Raw genomic sequence first — 21,318 nt, 5'->3', positions numbered from 1 at the left:
TACCCAGAAAGACTCCTAGCTGTAATCGCTGCCAAAGGTGCTTCAACAAAGTATTGACTCAGGGGTGTGAATACTTATGGAAATTAGATATGTTTGTATTTCATTTACAATACATTTGCAAAAAGGTCTAAAAACATGTTTTCACTTTGTCATTATGGGGTATTGGGTGTAGAGGGGCGAGAAAAATGTTTTTTTTAATCAATTTTGAATTCAGGCTGTAACAAGACAACATTTGGAATAAGGGGTATGAATACTTTCTGAAGGCACTATATAGGCTATATAGAGACTTGATGTTGACTGATAAATTGATTTGCATTAATGACCATGTAACACTGTCAAATCAACAAATGTAGAGAGCAATTTTCTTGAATGAACAACAACATAGCCTACAGCACTAGTGGTTACCAGTCTATTTCTGTTGATGGCAACTCCTTCACCGATGTCATGCCAAAGACTTTTGGCTCAGAAAGATTGTAGTATTGTTGAATGCTGAGAATAGTCTGCCACGCAATCACTGCTGTACTACCACTGGGAGAATGAAGTAAATGAACACATAAAAGGGGCTAAGACATCTATAGCTAAAGAAAGGGATTGCAGCTGATATGAGTGCTACAATGGACAAAGTGTGCTTAACTCGGATTTACACTTAGATATTAGCATAGCTGTATGCTGCTAATTTATAAATTGACAACTTGTTCATTGTTATTACCCCACACTACACCGCATTAGCTAATGCTAACAAAAACCTGTCGATAAATGGAACCCAGGAAAACCTTACAATGTCAAATAGTTCTAACTACAGTAGCCTACATGTCTAAGGTTCGTCTAAATAAGTGGAGGTAGTAAGACATTGACATCACAAAATACTCTTAAACATGATCTATTAAATCTATCGCTTATTGAAATCAGAAACACAGTGCATGACGATGTATTGCGAATGACATGATCAGAAAATGTATATATTTCTTGTTGTTTCACACGTAAAGTACACAACTACATGACTCTAGCAGGCAGATTATAAAAATAAACCTAAAGCTATCATTGTGCTGGGTCAGGCCTCTGTGTGGGAAAAAACAGGTGGTTTGGCTCCATTGTGAATTGGCACAGTTTGTCAGTGGGATGTCAGCTATCCAGTTCCTGCCTGTTGTGTTTGGTGGGGAATGAGCAGAACACATGTTCTATGTGGGTAGATAGATAACAGGATGGGCAATGGCTCAGGTGGCGTAGCAGCAATGGACCAGCTTCTGTCTCCAAACCAGGATCCTCTCTCTCATTTCAGTCCTCTCATTTCTCTCTCTCAATCTCTCACACCACCGTGCTGACAGAGGGGTCTGACAAGTTGAGCTGGCCTGTGATGTCCGTGGGATAAGGCTGCAGAGAGTATGGGAAGAATACAAAATAGAACAAATGATTTCATCTGTACTCACATCATATATATTCACGGTGCATACAACACAACAAATGTTATGTAACATGATTATGTCATACTTTTCATCAAGTCCCCCCTCAAGGCAGTGTTTGCCTGTGATTCGGAATGGTTGTTTGGACAGATCAAGCTCAGCACCGCAGGGACCCTATGAACTGTGCATGCTGATCAATAAACAAAGCAAGGTCACAGATGTGAGACTAAGCTACAGTGTTGTTGCCAAGTAACTGGATTTTTTCCCGCTGTATGGTATTGATTTATACAGAGACGTGTTGTCCCAGCCCATTTAGCATATTTTGCCTGCAAGTGTAATATGGATTTTCAAATGAATGCTAAATGTCATACCCTGACATTTTGGAGCACAGAACACAATTTATCATCAGTGTTGGGAAGAATTTTCAGTTTGGTGTTACAAAGGGTCTATGAAAGGGCCTATCCTCGGTTACCATGGAAACTGACATAATAATATCCAGGCACGGATGTTTTTGTCCTGCTGAGAAATAGTTAATTTCACCACGGATTACCAATTACCATTGTATAAAAGTGATTATAATGCTGTCGATGAAAGACATAAAGCTATTTATCATTCAAAACTACCACCAACTTAAAAAAAAGTTTTATTGTGTCAAGTATTCTTGTTGTGACCAAGAAATCCTTAAAGGAAATGTAAAAAGTTGACATGATATTCCACGAAAATGAGATTGTACCAAGGGTACAACGTTGTGGAACGTTAAGATAGAGATAATCTACTGTATGTAGAATAAACATGCCTTTCTGACATGTAGAATAAGGAAACACATCAGTTTTATTCATGGCATTTATATCTGGGACGTTCAACAACATTTGACTACTGAGCATGTGTGACCTCACTGTTTCCAATGCCGTTACAATTTTAGGTACAGCTTCACATTCCGAATCATAGCTCACAGCACCTCCTGCCAACAGACAGGCGAACAGCATGACAACAGTCTACACCAGTGTTTCCCAACACTGGTCCTCGTATACCCCAACAGTACACATTTTTAGTTTAATTCTGGACAAGCACACCTGATTCCACTTGTCAACTAATCATCAAGCCTTCAATAAGATGAATGAGGTGTGTTTGCCCAGGGCTACAACAACAATGTGTACTGTTGGGGGTACTCCAGGACCAGGGTTGGGAAGCACTGGTCTTCTCCACAACAACCAAGGAGGTGGAAAGAAGCAGTGTGGTATATGGTGTGGATACCGATACTCACAATCCGTTGAAATCCATTTATAAATAAACACTGATATAAAATAATAGGATGGTTACAACAAAAATAAATGGGTCAATTCCAATAAAAAGTGTAGGATTTTGTTTGTGGGTAGTTTTAGGCTGCCTATTTTTATCACTAAATAATAATACAAAATTAATATAAAAAACAAATTGGATTGATTGTTTACAGAGACAGGGCTCTGGAAGATTGACAAACTGCTTTGGATGGCACAACCTGGAGGCAAAAAGTAAAACAAAATAAACGGTTTTTGAAATGACTAAAATGTTCAGCTGACAATACCAATGCTCAACGGACTGGAATACATTTCAATCCTCTGTCTAGACTTTGTAGCCTGGTGCTCCAAGTCTGTTTGTGCTTCAGCCAAATAAGTCCTCTCTGGGTTCATCCATTGTCACACCAAACATGTATGGCATCACAAAGAGTTAGCTACAGCACACCAGGCTATTATAAAACTACATTCAGTATGAATCCTGCTACAGTAACCATATTTACAGTATTCATGTATCCATATACAGTTCCAGGACTCATGGATTGAGCTCTGGATAATCTAGTGTAGAAATGATTGTCATTAAATTACCAAGTATTCAACATAAAAACGTTTGTTTGAGATTTATCACCAGGACAATACGCAATCCACAAGGACATAAATGGCATGCATATACAGTGCCTTGCAAAAGTATTCATCCCCCTTGGCGTTTTTCCTATTTTGTTGCATTACAACCTGTAATTGAAATGGATTTTTATTTGGATTTTATGTAATGGACATACACAAAATAGTCCAAATTGGTGAAGTGAAATGAAAAAAATTACTTGTTTCAGAAAATTTAAAAAAAATAATAATAATTGAAAAGAGGTGCGTGCATATGTATTCACCCACTTTGCTATGAAGCCCCTAAATAAGATCTGGTGCAACCTATTACCTTCATAAGTCACATAATTAATTAAATAAAGTCCACCTGTGTGCAATCTAAATGTCACATGATCTGTCACACGATCTCAGTATATATACATCTGTTCTGAAAGGCCCCAGATTCTGCAACACCACTAAGCAAGGGGCTCCACCAAGCAAGCAGCACCATGAAGAACAAGGAGCTCTCCAAACTGGTCAGGGACAAAGTTGTGGAGAAGTACAGATCAGGGTTGGGTTATAAAAAAAGATCAGAAACTTTGAACATCCCACGAAGCACCAATAAATCCATTATTAAAAAATGGAAAGAATAGGACACCAAAATAAACCTGCCATGAGAGGGCTGCCCACCAAAGGAGGGCATTAATCAGAGAGGCAACAAAGAGACCAAAGATAACCCTGGAGGAGCTGCAAAGCTCCACAGCAGAGATTGGAGTATCTGTCCATAGGACCACTTTAAGCCATACACTCCACAGAGCTGGGCTACAGAAAAGTGGCCAGAAAAAAGCCATTGCTTAAAGAAAAAATAAAGGCATGTGGGAGACTCACCAAACATATGGAAGAAGGTACTCTGGTCAGATGAGACTAGAATTTAGCTTTTTGGCCATCAAGGAAAACGATATGTCTGGAGCAAACCCAACACCTCCCATCACCCCGAGAACACCCTCCCCACAGTGAAGCATGGTAGTGGCAGCATCATACTGTTTGGATGTTTTTCATCTGCAGGGACAAGGAAACTGGTCAGAATTGAAGGAATGATAAATGCAGGGAAATCTTGAGGGAAACCTGTTTCAGTCTTCCAGAGATTTGAGACTGGGACGGAGGTTCACTTTCCAGCAGGAAAATGACCCTAAGCATACTGCTAAAGCAACACTTGAGTGGTTTAAGGGGAAACCTTTTGGAATGGCCTATTCAAAGACCAGTCCTCAATCTAATTGAGAATCTGTGGTATGACTTAAAGATTTCTGTGCACAGGTGCAACCCATCCAACTTGAAGGAGCTGGAGCAGTTTTCTTTGAAGAATGTACAAAAATCCCAGTGGCGTGTTGTGTCAAGCTTATAGAGGCATACCCCAAGAGACTTGCAGCTGTAATTGCTGCAAAAGGTGGCTCTACAAAGTATTGGCTTTGGGGGGGATGAATACTTATGCACGCTCAAGTTTTCAATATTTTGTCTTATTTCTTGTTTGTTTCACAATAAAAAATATTTTGCATCTTCAAAGTGGTAGGCATGTTGTGTAAATCAAATGATACAAACCCCCCCAAAATCCATTTTATTTCAAGGTTGTAAGGCAACAAAATAGGAAAAATGCCAAGGGGAGTGAATATTTTCGTAAGCCACTGTATTATATTATATCTCTTTTCATTCCCAGCAGCATTTGTTGATTGAAACACTACAAGTAAATATTGTTTGGTCAAACACACTCGACAGGAGATCCCTTAAAATGGAAAGTCTGTGGAAAGAAAAGAGAATGTAAAGTCTGTTACCCGGTGCATTTGGCTTTTTCTTGGCCATTATTTTTGTAATGAAAGGAAACAAACACACAAAATGTGACACACACAAAGGAAGGAGCAGCACAGACCAATCAGTGAAAAGGGACAAACACACATACACAACTAAAAAGGAGAGCACAAACCAAAATGGTGTCTAGTTTAGCCACAGGAGAAAGACCAGCATAAGGACTAGCTCTTGTATCCCTTTGCATAGTAGTCATTAAAAACACCTTTTTTTTATCAAAGAAAACGATAGCCCTTAGCTTCAGACTGCCTACTAATGCTCATATCGATTTCCTTCTTTTGGTTTTGGACAAATGTCTGGATGGTTTATCGATGACTGACTGACAGACACGTGGCCATGACTGTAACTCCATGTGTGAAGGTGACTGACACGAGCCTGGAATGAAACGTTTTGCGAGAAGAGATGACAGAAGAGAGAGAAAAAAGGATGAGGTAAAGGAAAAGAGGAAGAGAGAGAATTACAAGGGAGGGTGTAATTTCCTTCAACTCCTTACCGTGTCTTTGGAGGACCTACGTCTCTTGATGTTGGAGGCCAGGTTGGTACTGATGGACCTAAAAGAGGTTTTCTGTTTGGAGTCAGGCTCTGCTCTATCACTTTTCCTATCCTAAAATAAATATATATGTAGAAACATTATTGGTGTTCCCTGATGAAGGAGTGTGTTTGGTCTCAGTGCCCCCCCCCCCCCCCCCCCCCCACACACACACACATTACTACATTACTGTACACCAAAACTGCAGAGTAACTTGCAGAGTAGTTACACTACTCTCTATTTCAATTACCAGCTTTAATATGGTCCCGTATCTCATGTCCACTTTCTGTCTACACCCAATGCCATGTGGACATATAAAGTATCCTAGAATTGGAGCCGGGTTACTATTAAAATCTGGGTATATTTCTCCTGGCTACTTTTTGAGGACTGCCTCGGATGGCATGGCACAGTAAAATAAGAACCATCCATGGTTATTTTACTTCAAGAGAAAAAGCAAAAGCGTGAGCAAAAGAAAATGAGCTAAAACGAATGCAATAAAGGCAACAATAAGGCAAAGCAAAACATTTTTAGGGGGGGGGGGGGCTGGTTATACAATGATCAGTAAGATCAGTAAGGTCCCTTTGTGTTCTACCAACACTAGCATAATGGCGTTTCTCCCACGACAAAGAGAGCGATGAAGACTAAGAGGAGCAGGGGAAGTAGATTTTGGTAGTGGGTGTGACTTCAACCAGAAAACATGCAGTGCAGGAAAACCAAAAGGGATACAGTATGTAGAATGAGTGGTATGATGTCGAACCTATAGGCCAGCACTGTCCCACATGAACTTGTGTCTTCTTGGTGGCAATAATCCCCTAATAGTCCTTGACTCCTCAAAAAGCATGGACCAGGTCAATTCCACATAACAGATAAGGGAGTCTGATTATAAATAGCTAAATACTGTATATTGCTTTGTGATTTGTTTTACATGTCTAAATCATTTGGAACATTCTTTTCACGTTTTACCCTTTGAAACACAGTATATCAGTATATTCAAGAGATTATTACATCCAGGATATCAACAACAACAGTGAAATCATTGCAGAATCCCCCTTTACAATCTCCACAATTGTGTTCATCTCCTTTTCATTGCAACCTTCTCAGACCGTTCACCATTGAATGAGGTTGCTCAACAACACCGCCTTCATCAGAGGGCTGTCTGGAATCGTTTGAAATGCTAATACAGCCCGAGGACAGGCGACTAGTCATGCATTTCAAATATGGGGAGAAATATAGTTGGTCGAGAAGCATACAGTACATGTAGTGCACCTGAAATTAGGGCACGTTTTTCACTGGTGCCCGTTGTTCGTCTGCCATTATTGTTGTTTAAATATGGACATGTACACCCTTCATACATATGGCTTAGAGTATAAATCACACATAAATCAATAATACATCATTCAGTCAAAAGCAGGGCATCCATCTTTTAACATAATGAGAATTTGTACAGTATTCATTTGACCTTACAACAATACACAGTGGCCCAGTGGATATGTCCCAGCACAAATATTAGCCGGCCTTGCTTGTGTTTTTCGCCTTCCATAGATAACAATACCGAACACAACATCTAAAGGAGATCTATTTAGACTTGTTTACCTCATGGCTCAGTAGTCGGAAAGAACAAGACAATTTGTCAAAGCTTCAAAGAGCAGTAAGTGCTCTTTCTGTTGAACTGAACAAGGAAATGCTTTTACTGTTGTCACAGCCTGATCTATTTCACTTGTCCCTGTGTTTGTATCCACCCCCCTCCAGGTGTCGCCCATCTTCCCCACTTATCCCCTGGGTATTTATACTTGTGTTTTCTGTCTGTCTGTGCCTGTTCGTCTTGTTTATTCAAGCCCACCAGCGTTTGGTGTCTCAGCTCCTGCTTTTTCCAGTCTCTCTTTTCCCGCCCTCCTGGTTTGACCCCTGCCTGTCCTGACTCCGAGCCCGTCTGCCTGACCTTGAGCCTGCCTGCCGTCCTGCACCTTTGCCCCTACTCTGGATTATCGACCCCTGCCTGCCTGCATTGTTTGCCTGCCCCTGTTGTTACAATAACACAGTCTACACTTGGGTCTTACCTGAAACCTGATAACTGTACTATTGTAATTGGGGGCCCTATAGTAATGGCCCTATGGCTGGTAGTGTGTGGGAGTGCCCGACCCAATGTTATGGCCTCTGGCACAAGCAGGCGAAGACTTGCAGCAAAATTCACCTCATTGTTGTCCATTGAGATAGAAAATACTTCAAATGAAACTGCTATTTTTATTATCTTCCCCAAACAGCTTGCATCAGTCTAAACAATCTGTCAACACTGAAAATCAAGTTTATTTTGGTGAGAAGTTATATACAGGCATCTAATGTTGGTGCCTCTGCTTTCAACTGGTAGTGTACCCCGAATATAGTACTCACAGATGACAGAAAGTTAAAGGACCTACAAAGCTAAGCAGCCACTAGCTTTGGTCCCATCGCGAAATGACAACAAGTTGCTTCTGGTCTGCAACTACTAGAGGAAAGCACACTAACGCTTTGGACCAGAGAACATTTTATGAGATTCACATTAGCTGGTCCCACTTGACACAATCATCAACGTAATTAAGAAATATATAGCTCAAGTTCAACCTTCACATTTTACAACCAATTAGACCATGTTTAGAAAAAAAAGGTTTTTCTAAACTGTTGGAGGGTTTAATCAGTGGCTGGGAGCATTGCATGCTACTACAGAGTCTTATATGGCTTGTTTTGTTTGGCTTGAGTTGGGTCGGTGATCACCAGTACATAGTACCGGCACCTTGAATATCGGCTTAAAAAAATATTATGAGCACTGGCACCTATTTCAGATCCACTTCAAGCAATGGCTTGTACAATATGGATTATATGGTGTGTCAAGCTAGCCCGCTTAGCCTTTCAAGACACAAAAGGCCAAAGCCCTTTTACTTTCCGATCCCCCTTTACAAACAGTACATGGACATGATGTGCGTCAAGAGAGACCATTGACCAGGAGATGCTTGGCTGCCACCTGTTGTGCTATTCAGTAGCCTAGCCCTTTAGTGAGAGAGCCGGGCCCCGTGTGCATCTGGCTGACTGTACAGCAACATCAGAGCTTTCTGGTGCCCCACTGCACTCACCCGGGGTGCACTCCCCCGGTGCACCCCCCCACTGCACTCCCCCACTCTGCCCTTCACAGAGAGAGAGGGGTGGGGGAAGGGGGTCATCGTACCCTCCAGGCACCGGCCGTGTCCTTGTGCGCTCAGACACACAGCAGCAGAAGACGAGGATAATGAAATCAGTCCTTTCACAGGCGCTGGGGAGTGTGCTGTACGTATGCATGTGGAGCTGCAAATATCCTCGCAGCTGTTTGTTACATTCATTTTTTGGGAGGGATTTGGAGTGCAAAAAAACATGGGTCTCTCATTATAAGTCATTTCTAAATTTAGAGAAGTAGTATGCAGCCAGCTCAATTTCTATAATAATGTAGTACACCCAACTAGCTCTGTGGAAGGTTATAATTGAACTTTTTCTAATCCTGTCCATATGAATCACTCACCAATGAATCACTCGCGGTTACCTGCGACAATTTCAAAATACACGGAAAAGGGGTAGAATAATTACTGAATTGGCGAGGGCAAAGAATTTAATTAGATTTCAACAACAGACTATAAGTCTATCCCCAGTGAAGTTTATTATTATTATTATTTTACAACCGCTGACCGGATTTACTAAGATCCCCACTGGCCGCATTAGATCCAGATGTGGCTTGCGAGTTGCGAGTTTGAGACCCTACTCTACAGGATGTTGTCTGATGTGCTGCCCTGTTGGGGCCTGTGTGTGAAGACGGGCAGATCATACCTGTAGGTTCTTCCTCCACACGTTGACCGCAGCGAAGGCCAGCTGCATCTGCTTCCTGCGGGCATCTTTGTGGCGCTTATACGCAATCTCAATAAAGATGAGGAAGATTCCAGCAACGATACCCCCAGCAACCAACATGAACACACCTGTTAGGAGACAATTAGGACATGCCAACCTGTTATTTTACTGCCTGCTTTACAGGCCATACTATTAACCCAAGTCACCAGTGGCCCCTGCATCCTCCATGGAGAACCATTTTGAGCACAATGAACCTAATAACAATAATCTGTCAAACTTCTGCAGATTATGAAATACCTTCACACCAATTTGAATACCTACACACCTGCTATAGACTAACGTTCTGGCTCACACAAGGGGGGCTACTTCCTTTACACACCAGTTTACTATTTGCATTTCCTCTCATTTCTGTATCATTATGGACTAAATTGGAGAACCGTACATACCTGCCATGTTCTCAAAAGTGAGGGTGGCCGGGGCATTACTCCTGGAGTCACACTCCTGGTATCTCACCCAGGTTTTATCTAGTTCCTCCATGAACCCATTCTCGTGAGAGCTGTTATGGGAGAGGAGCCAGATCATACTTTAGGTTAGGTCTCAAACAGTAAATACTGATACAATACATAGAGTATACTATGGGGTGGTTTCCTGGACACACATTAGGCTTAGTGCTGGACTAAAAAGCTACAGTATTTCAATGGAGACTCTCCATTGACCATGCTTTTTAGTCTAGGACCAGGCTTAATCTGCGTCCAGGAAACCACCCTTATTATAATATCGTATGGTAGCATGTTGCTTCAATAGTATCTTGTTGCTGGCCAATATTCACCTAAGAATGGACAGGGAAACGTTTTGCTTCCAAGGGCTGTCCTTCCGCATGCCTATGCCGAAGCCGGAGCGGAAGAACAGCTCTCCCGTTGTCACCAAGTCACACTTCTGTGATGCCTCAAACTCCAGGACGGCAGAGTCCCAGATGAACGCGTGCAGTTTGCTGAGGGAGGGAGGGACACGGACAACAGGGAAGAGGAGGAATGGATTGAATGAGTGTACGAAAATGCACACTAGACAACCACATCATGTCATTATTGTCTTCCTCACACTATTGCTCACCTGGGATAGCATAAATACTGTACATTCAGCATTATGGCCTCCCCCATTGGAATGTTCAGTGTATTAAACCCCCACCCCCATCCCCTGGTGCTACCCCAGCTGTTGCTCACTTGTCGCGCACAGCTTGGATGGCCTCAGCAGCGCTTTCGTAGTTGTGCTTCTCCATGTGGCGGTACATGGTGCTCAACTCCACTTGGCGCCGGAAGTAGATGTCCACCGAACTCTGCTTCACTGTGGCGTAGATGAACTTGTCTGATGGGTTTCGCAGCTGAGACACAGAGACACAAACAGAGGCACAGCAGTCAGTCAGTCATCCTCCATGACTGTCCTTTACATAAGCTTTCACCCATAAAATATCTGCACTCAATGAATGTTGCTGTTGCTTATTTCCCCAGAATGCCATCAGCATTTCTTATCATTTTAAATTAATCTCAATCTTTCATTGATCCTAGGGGCATCAGGTGCATCTATTTTTTATATGTGTGTCTTTGTAATCACTGATGATGCTTGTGGTGATTTAAACAATTTCCCAAGTTGGGATCAATAAAGTACTACTACTACTCTACTCTACACTCCCTATACTGCCGACTTTCAATAATAGCTTTTCACCCAAGGTCTATTTGGGACCTCTCTAAGAGTTCCTATTACCAAGAAGACTAAAATGAAGGAGAAGACAGAGACGATTTAGCGAAAGACCGCCATCTTGTTAGCATTAATCTTAACTCCAATGGGAATGCTAACCGTTCATTTTTAATAGGCAGCGTGGTGCATTCTGGGTCAAGGAGTGCATAAAAGAGAACAGGGGGTACACATGGGTTCGCACTGCTAAAATTGCATTGCATACAGTACTGTAATGCGGTAGAATACAGTATACCATTTATGTAGCATAAGCTTTCATACAACAGTGAGTCCACATATTATCATATGTGACCCAAGTGGGAGTCAAACCCACAACTCTAACGCTGCTAGAGCCACACTTTTACGAACTGAGGCACGTACAGAAGAACTATACCATAATAATTCAATCAAACGCTGAATCTCAAATAGCCGCCTGTCCCTTTTTAATAACAGGACAATGGCACACATTTCAGCAAATAAACCTGTTTAAAAAAAACACCGGTCTAAACAAATTGTTTACAATGTTACTATGAGTTGTTTACAAGGTTTAATGTTTGATTTGTTCCAGTAAATAATTCAGTAATGATTCAATTTTTTTGGACAATAATCCTTTTTTATCGGCAGAAAGAAACTGCTAACCATTGGCTACTAACAGCTGACAACTGCTAGCTAACTGGCAAGCACAAAAACAGTCAACAACTTCGGGAGTACAGACCCCAATAAATTGTCAGATCGCCCCCTAATGGTAAAAGTAAAAACTCCTGAAGATTAACAGTCAAAGAGGAGAATAATGATTATGCTAAGGAAGTTTTTTATTTGAAATAAAGGCATACTAAGACAAAATAAATGTGATACAGTGTGTAAACTACACATTAGTGCAGGAAATGAACAAATTTAGAAAAATGCTGGAAGTGAATGCTGGAATTCAACAATTAAATATGCAAGTGAGCAAAATATGCAAAATATGCATTAAGGAAATGGACGCCTGGCTCAAATAGAAGCCTGTCTTTAATAACCACCTGTTTAGTCCAGTGATTTAAGCAAATACTCTGGCTCTTCCTTTCCTATGGCGATCCTCACGAGAGCCAGTTTCATCATAGCGCTTGATGGTTTTTGCGACTGCACATGAAGAAACTTTCAAAGTTCTTAAAATTTTCCGGATTGACTGACCGTCATGTCTTAAAATAATGATGGACTGTTGTTTCTATTTGCCTATTTGAGCTGTTCTTGCCATAAAATGGACTTGGTCTTTCACCAAATAGGGCTATCTTCTGACATACCACAAGTTAACTTTTAACAATGCACACCTGTTAATTGAAATTCATTCCAGGTGACTACGTCATGAAGCTGGTTGAGAGAATGCCAAGGGTGTGCAAAGCTGATATCAAGGCTAGGGTGGCTACTTTGAAGAATCTCAAATATAAAATATATTTTTGATTAGTTGAACACTTTTTTGGTCACTATATGATTCCATATGTGTAATTCATAGTTTTGATGTATTCACTATAATTATACAATGTAGAAAATAGTACAAATAAAGAAAAATCCTGGAATGAGTAGGTGTATATTAAATACTGTATATTATTTAGTATATGTAAAGACAAGATTAAATCAAGAATAGTCTGATGGGTGACAATATTAGCCTATCAACTGTGAATTATATATTTACCGGGAAATTTTAGGCATTATCAAGTGCTTGTTAAATTGTGAATGAGAGACTGATCAAGTGTGTCCAGACTGTGCAAAAAAACTAAGCAGAGCTCATGGTTTTAATGCAACTTTTTTCAAACCATCAATCAGGCAAGTGCACAGATAGGGCTCTACCTGTGCACATGCCCCTTTTCCCTTCCAGTCTCTAAAGCAACCTTTTGTTTTGGTATTTTGGTATTTTTGAAAGGTCTGTGCACGGCCCTGAGTACAATATAATACTGTAAAATTAATGATAAAAAAATATGAAGATGTATGATTGCCATCCTCATGAGCTGACCACCCTCCCTCAGGCCAAGGATGTGGCATGCAATGACACCAATCCAGACCAAATGCTCACAACAGGCTTGATGCAAACGAATGCCTGCTAAACATTATGGTACTTTCATTTATTTAATTTGATTACGGTACACTTATACTGAGTTTACCAAACATTAGGAACACCTTCCTAAGGATGCTGGCTCATGTTGACTCCAATGCGTCCCATAATTGTGTCAAGTTGGCTGGATGTCCTTTGGGTGGTGGACCATACACACAGGATACTGTTGAGCGTGAAAAACCCAGCAGCGTTGCAGTTCTTGACACAAACCGGTGTGCCTGGTTCTTAATGTTTTGTATACTCAGTGTATGTTGTAATTATATCTGAACAATGCATAAATATTGATGCAAAATTAGCTAAGATGGGGAGAGGTCTGTCCATATTAAAGCGCTGTTCTGCCTTCATAAGAAATGCTATCAACAAAGCAGGTCCTACAGGCCCTAGTTTTGTCACACCTGGACTACTGCCCAGTCGTGTGGTCAGGTGCAACAAAGAGGGACTTAGGAAAATTGCAATTGGCACAGAACAAGGCAGCTCAGCTGGCCCTTAAATGTATATGGAGTGCTATGTTGAATGCACAGAGCTGTCTGTTTGAACTACTAGCACACAGCTCAGATACCCACGCATACCCCACAAAACATGCCACCAGAGGTCTCTTCACAGGCCCCAAGTTCCGAGCAGACTATGAGAGGCGCACAGTACTAAATAGAGCCATGAGTACACTATACACACACGTACACATGGATTTTGTGTTTGGATTTTGTGTTTGACATGTGGTAGTAGAGCAGTGGCCTGAGGGCACACACTTATCCTCCACAATCTACACACAATACCCCATAATGACAAAGTGAAAACAGATTTAGATTTATTTTTGCTAATTTATTACTATTTTTAAACAGAAATACCTGATTTACATAGGTATTTTCCGACCCTTTGCTATGAGACTCAGATGCATCCTGTTTCCATTGATCATCCATTTTTCTACAACTTGATTGGAGTCCACCTCTGGTAAATTCAATTGATTGGACATTATTTGGCACACACCTGTCTGTATAAGGTCCCACCGTTGACAAAAACCAAGCCAGGAGGTTGAAGGAATTGTCCGTAGAGCTCCGAGACAGGATTGTGTCTAGGCACAGATCTGGGGAAAGGTACCAAAACATTTTGCTCCAGCATTGAAGGTCCCCAAGAACACAGTGGCCTCCATCATTCTTAAATGGAAGAAGTTTGGAACCACCAAGACTCTGGCCACTCGGCCGAGAGCTGGCCACTCGGCCAAACTGAGCAATTGGGGGAGAAGGGCCTTTTTAACCTGCGTGTCGTGATCTCATTTGGTGTGTGTGTGTGCACGATAGCGCACGCACACAGCCGGTTTGGGTTCCGTGTTAGTTTGTGTGTGTGCTCACCCTGGGGTCATTGATGCCAGTGATGCGCTCCTCAGGCCGGTCCAACACTAGGAAGGCTGCCAGATTGGCTGTGTAGGATGCCACAATGATCATGGCAAATCCAGCCCACACCATACCTAAGATCCTTGCTGAAAAGCTCCGGGGTGCTCCTACAAACACAATCACAAACACAAACATAGTCACTCAGTTAACAGCAGTCAATTTCAATGTCCACTTGAATAGGTAGTCTACAAAGATCCTATTGAATTACTATGTACTGTATGTTTCTATTAATAAATGACAATATTCTATACAGTATATAATTCTACGAGGTAGTCTGCATCTGAAGTGAAAACCTATTCCTATACACTTGGTGCTATCTAGGGATTAGGGTACCATTTTAGACACGTACATAGACTTAGGCCAGTGGATATTTACCTTCTCCTATCCCGGAGTTCAAAAGGACCCCCCAAGAGAACCACATGGCGGAGGATAAGGTGAGGGCGTCCTCTTCTTCTTCTTCGCTATTCACTTTAAACCTTCCAAATGGGCTGCGGTGCACACAAGACACATGTGAGCTCAGGTCTCTTTCAAGACACCAAACCGCCAACCTTTCCCACTGGATACAAACTGGTTGAATCAACGTTGTTTCCACGTAATTTCAACAAAACAATATTTTTCCTTCTGAACACAATGTGGAAAACTGATTGGATATGCAAAAAGTAATCAACATAAATGCAATGACAATATTCAAATCTTTGTTGAATTCACTTTGAATTGACGGTACAGAGTCAATGTGTGGGGGCACCGTTGTCGAGTTGATTGAGGTCATTTGTTCATGTAGGTAGAGTGGGGGGCAATGCAAATAGTCTGGGTAGTCATTTGATTATATGTTCAAGAGTCTTATGGCTTGGGTGTAGAAGCTGTTTAGAAGCCTCTTGGACCTAGACTTGGCACTCCGGTACTGCTTGCCGTGTGGTAGCAGAGAGAACAGCCTATGATTAAGGTGGCTGGAGACTTTGACAATTTTTAGTGCCTTCCTCTGACACCGCCTGGTATAGAGGTCCTGGATGGCAGGAAGCTTGGCCCCGGTGATGTACTGGGACGTATGTACTACCCTCAGAGGCCGAGCAGTTGCCATACTAAGCAGTGGTGCAACCTGTCAGGATGCTCTCGATGGTGCAGATGTAAAACCTTTTAAGGATCTGAGGACCATTGCAAAATCTTTTCAGTCTCCTGAGGGGGAATAGGTTTTGTCGTACCCTCTTCACGACTGTCTTGATGTGCTTGGACCATGTTAGTTTGTTGGTGTGGACGCCAAGGAACTTGAAGCTCTCAACCTGCTCCACTAATGCCCCGTCAGTGAGAATGAGGGCGTGCTCGGTCCTCATTTTCCTGTTGTCCACAATTATATCCTTTGTCTTGATCACATTGAGGGAGAGGTTGTTTTCCTGGCACCACACAGTCAAGTCTCTGACCTCCTCCCTGTAGGCTGTCTCATCGTTGTTGGTGATCAGGCCTACCATTGCTGTGTCATCGGCAGATTTAATGATGGTGTTGGAGTCGTGCCTGGCCATGCAGTCATGAGGGAACAGGGAGTACAGGAGGGGACTGAGCATGCACCCCTGAGGGGCCCCCGTGTTGAGGATCAGTGTGGCGAATGTGTTCTTACCTACCCTTACCACGTGATGTGGCCCGTCAGGAAGTCCAGGATCCAGTTTCAGAGGGAGGTGTTTAGTCCCAGGGTCCTTAGCTTAGTGATGAGCTTTGAGGGCACTATGGTGTTGAATGCTGAGCTGTAGTCAATTAATAGCATTCTCACATAGGTGTTCCTTTTGTCCAGGTGGGAAAGGGCAGTGTGGAGTGCAATCGAGATTGCATCATCTGTGGATCTGTTCGGGCGGTATGCAAATTGCAGTGGGTCTAGGGTTTCTGGGATAATGGTGTTGATGTGAGCCATGACCAGCCTTTCAAAGTATTTCATGGCTACAGACGGTAGTCATTTGGGCAGGTTACCTTAGTGTTCTTTGGCACAGGATGGTCTGCTTGAAACATGTTGGTATTACAGACTCAGACAGGGAGAGGTTGAAAATGTTAGTGAAGACACTTGCCAGTTGGTCCGCGCATGCTCGGAGTACACGTCCTGGTTATCCGTCTGTGAATGTTGACCTGTTTAAAGGTCTTACTCACACGGCTGCGCAGAGCGTGATCACACTGTCGGCCGGAACAGCTGATGCTCTCATGTATGTTTCAGTGTTACTTGCCTCGAAGTGAGAATAGAAGTTATTTCGCTTGTCTGGTAGGCTCATGTCACTGGGTAGCTCTCAGCTATGCTTCCCTTTGTAGTCTGTAATAGTTTGCAAGCTCTGCCACATCCGACGAGCGTCAGAGACGTTGAGCTGACGTCTGTCCCCAGTGGGATGTCAGTGCAGTTCTTTATTTCACGTGCCTGGGTTGTGTTAAGTTTCACTTGCCACAGACATAAACAATTATTTCAGCTGTTCATTACAAATGCATGGGGAACCTGTGGCATAGGAAAGGTATGGGGGATTTCCTGATCCTATGTGGCTCAATTGGTTAAGTATGGCACTTGCAACGCTAGGATCATGTGTTTAATTCCCGCTGGGGCCACCCATATGGAAATGTATGCATGACTGTAAGTAGCATTTGATAAAAGTGGCTGCTAAAAGGCCTATATTATTATTAATGTGATCAGGTTATTACTGTACACAGACATGTCGTTGTTTTACCTGAACCGGTCTAATAGGTAGAGCATCACCGCCACCACATGGACCGATAGACCCACCAGCAGCCACAGGGTGCTCTGAAAGGGCTGCATGAACGAATCCAAAGTACTGCGTGGTATTTCCTACAGTCAAACAACAGCCAGTGACTCATTCATTCTACTGTGAGTAGTACTATACTGGGTCATAGTTGTAGGAAGAAAACAATAGCTTCAATGGGTGCCTGTCTGAGCAGCAGGAGTAAGAGCAGAGAGCATACCTTTTTCACGAGGATGGTAAGCCCCTGGTACTTAAAGGGTTTTGAGAACTCGATGTACTGGGCGCGTTCGTTGTTGATCGTGAGCGGAGCCACAATCATGTCTGCCAGGCCACCCAGGAGTTCTCCCATCATGCCGTTCCACTCCTTCTTGTTGCTGTTGTTCACCTGATATAGAAAGAGAGGGGCATCCACTGTACTCTACATACTTAGTTGACATTTCCAAACCTGATTGATGCTTGGATCAGCCAAAAACTGTTTGATCACAAATGCGATCCTACAATTACAAAAGATGTTGGACTAAATTGCACTTTAGCATTATGCACATAACCTGTACATGTACCCTTATATTATTGCAGTTATGTAGCAAAGATTTTGCCTACTGGCCAATTTTTTTAATATCCATTGATTATCTGTTGTTATTGTTTTTCAATTGGTGATTTTGTCTAGAAAAACATTGTCCTTTCGCAGCCTACACAATATACAGACAAAATACAATCAAATCGAATGGACTAGTCTGTCATTTGTTTGTCCCAATTAAGTAATTAAATATGAACTGTGGTGAAGGTGGAAAATAACACCCAAGAATACACATCGATTGGCATATGTGGTAGTCCACACTATACCACACATGTAGCCAGTACTGCATTTCTCTGTGTGATAATAAACATTACCTTGAACCTTGAGGATGGTATTCCATAGCACAAGGGGGTTCGGTTCTAAAGCTGCAGAACCATATGATCATCTTACTTACCCGCTCCTGTGTACCAAACTTCCCATCAGCCACCAGATGAACCTCATAGGTGAAGTTCATGGTATCCGCTAGTTTAATCAAGAGGTCAATGCAAAAGCCATAGCAGCATTGGGGTACTATAGGCTGTCCTATAAGGGACAAACGACAAACACAAAATCAGCTGAAAAAACTGATATTGAGAGCAAATCAACATATACAGCCAATACAGACGGACACTATACTGAACTAGTACTTGTGTATATCATGTGGCTGTCTTATTACCTGGGATGGTTCCATTGGGGCCAGTGCATATAACTTTTTGGACATCTTTAAGTCCATTAACAGTTTTCTCTTTTTGGCAAGTTCCGTCACTTGTTGTAGGTTGGACATAGACAAATGGCTCCTGATGAATGGTTACTATCTGTGAACAATAGAGAAGGGCAAGTATGGCGCCAACACATTTTGGTACACAGACATTCAACACAAGGAACAAGTGCTTGGGTGTATGCATTAGCGCACACCGTAGCAAATTTTTTTGCCACAGAAAAAGTTTTCAACAGAAACAATTGGACAAATTCAGGTAGGTCTCTCCCCGTTTCTAGCCATTTGGTTCCTAGTGAATACACCCCCGGTTATGCAAGACCAGGGCGGTAGCTGCACATGAGCACACCAAGGTCCAGACCTCAGTTTTTTCTACTTACTGTTGAGAGTTAGAGTAGTAGGTGCAACTTCTAAACTTGTTTTTTCTCTTGATGTATAGTATGTCACTCACCGATAGTCACTCAATGAGCCCATCTCATAAAATGTTTTAGATTGGCAAGTTAGTCTAGTTAGTCTTGCCAGCTATCTAAACCATTAGTAATCATTACCAACCAGGCACGCAGGGCATTTGCCCAGGGGTCCTGACCTTTAGGGGGCCCCCATTGATTTTGTAAGTCCCTGTCACTTAGATATAATATTAACATGGCCTAAGTCATGGCAAAATGTGTAGAATTGCAGGAAATTTGCTTTTAAAACGGCAAAAAAATCTCCCCAGCAGGAAATTAGCTTTAAAACGGCACAAAAAAAGTTATGTAAAGCAAACTCATTTGTTTACATTTAGCTAAGGGGGGGGGGGGGGGGGGGGGGGGCTTTCCAAAATAGGTGAGGGTTGTCAAATGTATTTTTTTTGCTTTGGGGAGGGTTGTGTGTTTTTTTTATTTGGCACATGGGAGGGTAGTGCATTATTTTGCCTGGTTTACATGATCTAGTTGCAGGTTTTACTATATAACTAGCCACATTTCCTCATCTGCTTGCATGCACCTCCCCTATATCAAGGTGTTTTGGTAGTCCCCTTATGCACTACGCTTTTCCGTGTGCTAACTTTTACTATACCACAGGTTAGTATAGTCTACCAGTCTAACGATCCATCCTGCCCTCTATCATAGTGACAGATCTGGTATAGGCTAACGAGCAATCATACCAAACATAAAAGCATTCAAAGCTGCATACAATTTCAATATGAAACCACAAGAACAAATAGGACTACCTAAAAGGCAGCGGAGATGCAAGGTGCATCATTGCGCATGAAAGTAGACATGACAAACAGCTCAACAAGCTCCCCTATTGATTTTGTTTTTGGGGCAATAAAATTGCAGACTAGCCTACAACACCACAATGCAATGAATAATTTCATTCTTGTTTTCAAGCGAGTACTAACTTCTACTCTAGGTTACAGTGAAAATGTCAGTTGAATAATGGCAGATTGTGATTTACATGTTTCATTCGATTTGGATCAGGCACAGTAGCAGGTCAGTCTGGCTGTATTTTTACTTCTGATTCTGAATGCGCTGTCAGTTGCAGATCATCATTCTCCCAAGTCATCCTATAATAATGTGTCCACATATGCTCCCGCAGGCCAATTTATTCAGAAGAGCTTAACACACGCTCTGCCTCCTCTCCAATCCGAGCCAATATTCTTTGTTCACATAGAAGCTAAAGCTTCAATATGGCCTTAATATTTATAATTAAACTTGTAAAATGTATTACCTTTTATATGTGCCAGAAACACAACCAGTCACACATTTTTCATCTGAGTAGGCTACTTCAAAAGTGTCCTGTAGGCCTGTACATGTTCATCACAAACATACATTCCAGCATCTTCAAAATGGCTTGACATTAACAGGGTCAGATAAAAAAAATGTCACATCATGAGAAAGCAGCCAGTTTATTAGGCTACAGATGAAATAAGTTATTATTAACTTCACAGGGTGGTGAAAGTGCACAGGGATGATGTTGATGCTCCTTTCAATAAATGTCTAGGGTTTTATTCTGGCGAAATTATGACCGATGCTTGGCTGCCATTTGAACCTAGACCCACTGCAATTCGTACTTTTATCCATAATAATCTCATAATGGGGCGGCAGGGTAGCCTAGTGGTTAGAGCGTTGGACTAGTAACCGGAAGGTTGCAAGTTCAAACCCCAGAGCTGACAAGGTATAAATCTGTTGTTCTGCCCCTGAACAGGCAGTTAACCCACTGTTCCTAGGCTGTCATTGAAAATAAGAATTTGTTCTTAACTAACTTGCCTAGTTAAATATATATATTTTTTTAAATCATGTAGTAGGCTGTACCTGCGCTGTATCTGCAAGCTGTTGGTTAGAGCGAACATACCAATACCAGTGTAGGCACAATCGCTATACCTATACACAACCATCAGTAGGCCAAAATGCTAATATATTTTATATTAATATCATACAGCGGGCAAGCCTATAGGCCTATGCATCCAAAACCCTAATGAATTTAGAGCTACAATCTCTGACAGCTGAACCTTGATGGGGACAATTATTGTTCTAGGAAAGTAGCCTAAAAACAAAACAAAAAAATAGGCTATGAAGTTTTGCATGTGCTACACATCGTAACCCAATGAATAGTGTTTTTATAATTTGTTATAATCTGTTTTTAAAGACATGTAAATGTGGCTAA

General features: G+C 41.9%; 1 protein-coding gene across 2 annotated transcripts in view; it reads right to left on the bottom strand.

Annotated features, from left to right (window-relative positions):
* Positions 1-931: 931 nt before the first annotated feature.
* The window catches only part of LOC139411248 (glutamate receptor, ionotropic, N-methyl D-aspartate 1b), a 56,312-nt gene continuing 35,925 nt past the window's right edge, over positions 932-21,318 (bottom strand). For both annotated transcript variants that reach the window (XM_071157286.1, XM_071157287.1), the window contains 11 exons: positions 18,637-18,775; positions 18,376-18,503; positions 17,625-17,789; positions 17,372-17,490; positions 15,060-15,172; positions 14,643-14,791; positions 10,703-10,860; positions 10,312-10,473; positions 9,929-10,038; positions 9,465-9,610; positions 932-1,371 (listed from right to left, as the gene is read on the bottom strand). In XM_071157286.1, the coding sequence (XP_071013387.1) occupies positions 1,306-1,371; positions 9,465-9,610; positions 9,929-10,038; positions 10,312-10,473; positions 10,703-10,860; positions 14,643-14,791; positions 15,060-15,172; positions 17,372-17,490; positions 17,625-17,789; positions 18,376-18,503; positions 18,637-18,775 (1,455 nt within the window). In that variant the 3' untranslated portion in view covers positions 932-1,305. The remainder of the gene's footprint in view (positions 1,372-9,464; positions 9,611-9,928; positions 10,039-10,311; positions 10,474-10,702; positions 10,861-14,642; positions 14,792-15,059; positions 15,173-17,371; positions 17,491-17,624; positions 17,790-18,375; positions 18,504-18,636; positions 18,776-21,318) is intronic.

Source organism: Oncorhynchus clarkii, chromosome 6 (assembly GCF_045791955.1).
Source record: "Oncorhynchus clarkii lewisi isolate Uvic-CL-2024 chromosome 6, UVic_Ocla_1.0, whole genome shotgun sequence".
NCBI lineage: Eukaryota > Metazoa > Chordata > Actinopteri > Salmoniformes > Salmonidae > Oncorhynchus > Oncorhynchus clarkii.
Note: the sequence above shows the minus strand (reverse complement) of the source record. Positions and strands in the feature narration are given on the sequence as shown.